The 4,280-nt window shown below is 31.8% G+C and overlaps 1 protein-coding gene across 1 annotated transcript; it reads right to left on the bottom strand.

The window, feature by feature from the left end:
* Positions 1–993: 993 nt before the first annotated feature.
* On the bottom strand, positions 994–3,913 carry LOC126835553 (protein decapentaplegic-like). Its single transcript, XM_050568221.1, has 6 exons — positions 3,840–3,913; positions 3,315–3,428; positions 3,033–3,194; positions 2,704–2,902; positions 2,354–2,580; positions 994–1,447 (listed from the first exon to the last, which is right to left on the bottom strand). The coding sequence occupies exons 1-6, from the start codon at positions 3,880–3,882 to the stop codon at positions 1,059–1,061; spliced, it is 1,134 nt and encodes a 377-aa protein (XP_050424178.1). The 5' UTR covers positions 3,883–3,913; the 3' UTR covers positions 994–1,058.
* Positions 3,914–4,280: the final 367 nt, after the last annotated feature.

Raw genomic sequence — 4,280 nt, 5'->3', positions numbered from 1 at the left:
AATCATGTTTTTAATTTCAAAACGTATTACATTTTGCCTGTATGGCTAAACTTCCGGCGGTCGTTATTCTCGACTTATCTATTTTTTTCCCTGGTTCGAGCGCATAAAAGATACAATACGTCAATACAAATAATTTAATACCAAAATCGCATTTCCAAAAAAAATTGACATTAATCTTTTTTCCACGCAGCCCTTCAATTGTAAAAATTGTATACGACTACTCTAAATACCGCCCTCACATTCTTGTCCCCCGCAAAACCATTTTTCGTGGATAAATTATGGGTGGGTAGCGTCCTCTTAAGACCCCCCCCCCCTTCACATTAACCTGGAATTTCGATGTTTTAATAAACATAATTTTAATAGTTTAAAGCAGTTATTTCACAAGTTACATTTGAAACTGTTCAAAAGTTAGGTTGTTTTCTTAATTTTTCTCTAAACATTTAAAAAATTACCCAATTGATTCTGGTATTACTTACCTACTAAAGATGAGCTGTTTTCTAATTTTGATTTATATAAGAGAGACACTATTTATGTTGATAGTAAATGTACTGGGGATCAATAATAATAATTATTGTCCATTGAATAATTGAAAATCGCCAAGAAGCGGCGATATTTCACGTTAATAGGTTAATAAAACGTAATAATTAAAAATATTTTTTTGTGTATTTGATATTTTATTATAATATATTAATATTTAATTTAAAACACAGTATGTACTTTAGACAGTACCGCTCAACAACAACAACAAAAATAAATAAATAGTTTTAAAGGTAGTGTAACAAGTTTGTGTCATGTCAAATATTATAAAAACGTTGAAACATTGAAAAAACGTAAAAAAAATCCATGACATTGTTTTTTTTTTTTACAATATATTGTTACCGTATAATCATTATAATTATTATTTTTTTTTAGCGACTAGATTGACATAATGGCTTAAATTATGCATGTTCATATTATTTACATTTATATACTTTTTTTTTTTTTACATTTTGTACATACATTACGTATAGATTTGTGCGAGTAGAACTTGTTGTTAATCGTAGATTCGAAATTGATTTTTATCTGCAACCACATTCTTCCACTGCCATTTCCGGATAATTTTTCACGACTAATTTACCCTCGTCGTCTACGTACAATAACGTTTGCGGCCTCAGTTTGGTTGGCACGCAACATGCTCTTGGGACAGCCACAGGGTTTATGGAATTCATTAGGGTCTGCATGACCGCGTGGTTTGACGCGTTCATGTGGTTCGCCAGCGGAAACGTGCATTCGCCGTGACAATAGTAAGCGTCGTATCCTTGTGGCGCTTGAATCCAGTCGCTGAATCCTACTTCTTTGAAATCCACGTACAACGGATACCTTTGACAAATCTTCTTTTTCGATTTCTTGGAACTCGACTCGTCTGTTGACCTCTTATTTCTCAGCATCGACGACGAACTCTTCTTATCTAAAACGCACAAAAATATCAGTTAAAATATCTTTAGGTAGGCGTTATATTTCAATGGAATAAAATTCATCTTTTCTTTTAAAAGGTAAAATAAATTAAGTTAATGCTATTAATGTAAATGCATAAGAAACAAAATTATATATTATACAGAGTTTCAGTAATTGGTTTAAAAACATTTAATTAACTAACCGCTAACGAATGAACAATCAAAACAAATCGAATAACGTATTCATTGAAATAAAAAGATAATAGTTTATTTGAATAAAAAATTCTTTTGAATAGTTAATTTGGAATAAAACAAATAACTATTTTTTGGGAAAAAGTGCTTTTGTTGAGATAACATAATTTCTAAACTTATAAAGATGAAATTTTGGTAACTAAAAATACCTAACATACGTGTAAAAATGTTATTAGAATACATTTTTTAAATAATTCCTAACTCTGATAACTGATTGTATACATAGAACTGAGTAAGAGAGGTAATTTTGACAAGTTCAATACAAAGAGCTGTTAAGCCAGATCAATATATATGTATAATCACTCGAAATCAAAAATATACCGAAAGCAATTTGTTTAAATCAATTATACAACAATATTGTATGTATAATAAACCCTTTTTATCAGTCCAGGCTAAATAATATACGTTTCGTAAATGCATCAACGACTTTGTATTATTTTCTAAGATAAGTACGCAGATAACTTAAACATTTTCAACATGTCTTATGAGTATATTTTGAATACAACCAGGGAATTTTTTATATAGTTCAATGGAGTATTTACGGAGGGGGAGGGGTCGAGGTGTCCTGGGCTAATATTGTACTTTATATACTAGACTTGCGCGATATTTTTTCTGGCCTACCCTGTATAATTTATGACAAAAGTATATTAATTAATATTAATTCTTACTTGTTCCATCGTCAGTGTAAACCATTAGTACAGGTTTGCTCGCCGATTCAAAATCAAACAAGCCGTTTAACGGTGCCCGACCAGTTGACATCAAACACTGTATGAGCATGCCATGGTTGTTTTCAAAATTGTCTTCCGAGAGTCTTTCTAGAGCTGGTGTCACGTCAAAACTAATGAACTCAGTTTTTAAAACTCCGGTCATATTTATCGATTTTGAATCCATGAGTCTAAAAAAAAAATATTATTACAAATTAGTACACTTCATACATAATATAAAATTGCAAAGATTTCGCGTAAACACGTTATTGTATTAAAACATATTATGTAATAATAATTTTTATTTTAGTTACCGTAGTATGGGTTTCGATTGACCTTTGATGCCGGGCTGAACTATATCATGAATCAGTATGTGGACGTAGTCGTAAGTCAAGTAAGTGTCGATGTAGCTAAGTCGGACCTCGGCCGCTTTTACCAGTTCGTTATTCGGTAATGGTTTTATGTCGAATTGCAAACGGTATTTTTGCGATTTTGCATTTAACGGGGTCGATCCTGAAATAAATATATATATATATTTTTTAGCTTCGATGCGGGGTTAATAGCTTAATATATGCTTTAACCGTTATAGGTGTGGATAAAAAACCCTGATTTAAAGGCCAAAATCCAGAGTTCTAAAAATTACCTTTGTCGACAAAAGTCCTGGCTGTGTTGGCGGATTTAGTGTGTAAGCCGGGAAGAGGCAAATTTGTAGTGTCCGTGTTTTCTCTCAGCATCGATTTGTAGAGATCCATCGTAGCAGACGGTATATCTAAATTTTTGTCCACCACAGGCCTCTTGCTCAAACCTAACGAAATAAAATAATATATATTTATTATTTAAATTATATTTGGAAAATTTTAAATTCCCCGCGATAAAACTAAAAAAAATAATCCAATTTAACAGTAAAAAAATACTAATACATTACCTAATTTCATCATTAAATTTTTTTCAGCCAACTGTACATCGTATCCGCCGGTAATCATTGCCAATCGGTTAGGTAAAATGGCCAGCAACAGCAATACAATTATAATCATTGTATCTAAAAAAAAAAACATAACTTTTCAATTAGTTATAAGTAATAAGTAAATAAATTATAAGAAAAAAGTATCAACATGACATTGATTTAAAGTTAGTGATTGTGTAGCAAATACTAAATTGGTAATTTTTTTAATTAACTCAGCAGTAAATTTGATATATTTCAGCACAACGTCTATTATATTTTATACACTTCAACGTTAAGTAAATATTTATATTTGAACATTGTGAAAACTGATCGAGTATTCCGTTCGCTGATATTTTTGGTTTTACATTATACAATTACAGTTAAGATGTAACCACTTAGAGCGGTTGATTATTCAATATAACAGTAGGTACCGAGTATTAAAACTATATACTAAAACTCATACTAATTTTATATAGCAATAATTATAAAATATTTAAAATAACATACCTGATGTAATATGTATTCCTGTTGTTGTATCAGAAAAAAACATGTAGAACAGTATTTTGTACAAGCTAACTGCACTCAGGTATGCACACTTCACTGCGACGACTAAGCCGAACAAGAGATGATAGTGAAATGACCACAGGGTCTCTGGAGGGTAGTCGAGGCATTGTGAACACACATGTGACCGAAAGAATCGGCAGACAAACAGGCGTCCGTGCCGGGTAGGGAGTTGGATTGGTCAAAAGGGCGTGGTTTTCATATTTCTGGAAACCACATTTCTTGACAATACCCTTAAAAAGAGACCCAAACGCACGGTTCTGCACAGCAATACAACGATTATTTAAACATTCCAGGACCAATATTTACAACCCTTCCAGGTCCTCTAAACCAAACAGTATTAAAGCTGTTAGGCCACCTCAAAATATAATTTGATTAGATTCTTTA

The sequence above is a fragment of the Adelges cooleyi genome, unplaced genomic scaffold, assembly GCF_023614345.1.
Source record: "Adelges cooleyi isolate 19-005CV unplaced genomic scaffold, UGA_ACOO_1.1 ACOO_flye_CR_arks_rails_tigmint_CR_PRNA_23, whole genome shotgun sequence".
Lineage (NCBI taxonomy): Eukaryota > Metazoa > Arthropoda > Insecta > Hemiptera > Adelgidae > Adelges > Adelges cooleyi.
This window is presented reverse-complemented; position numbering and strand designations above follow the sequence as displayed.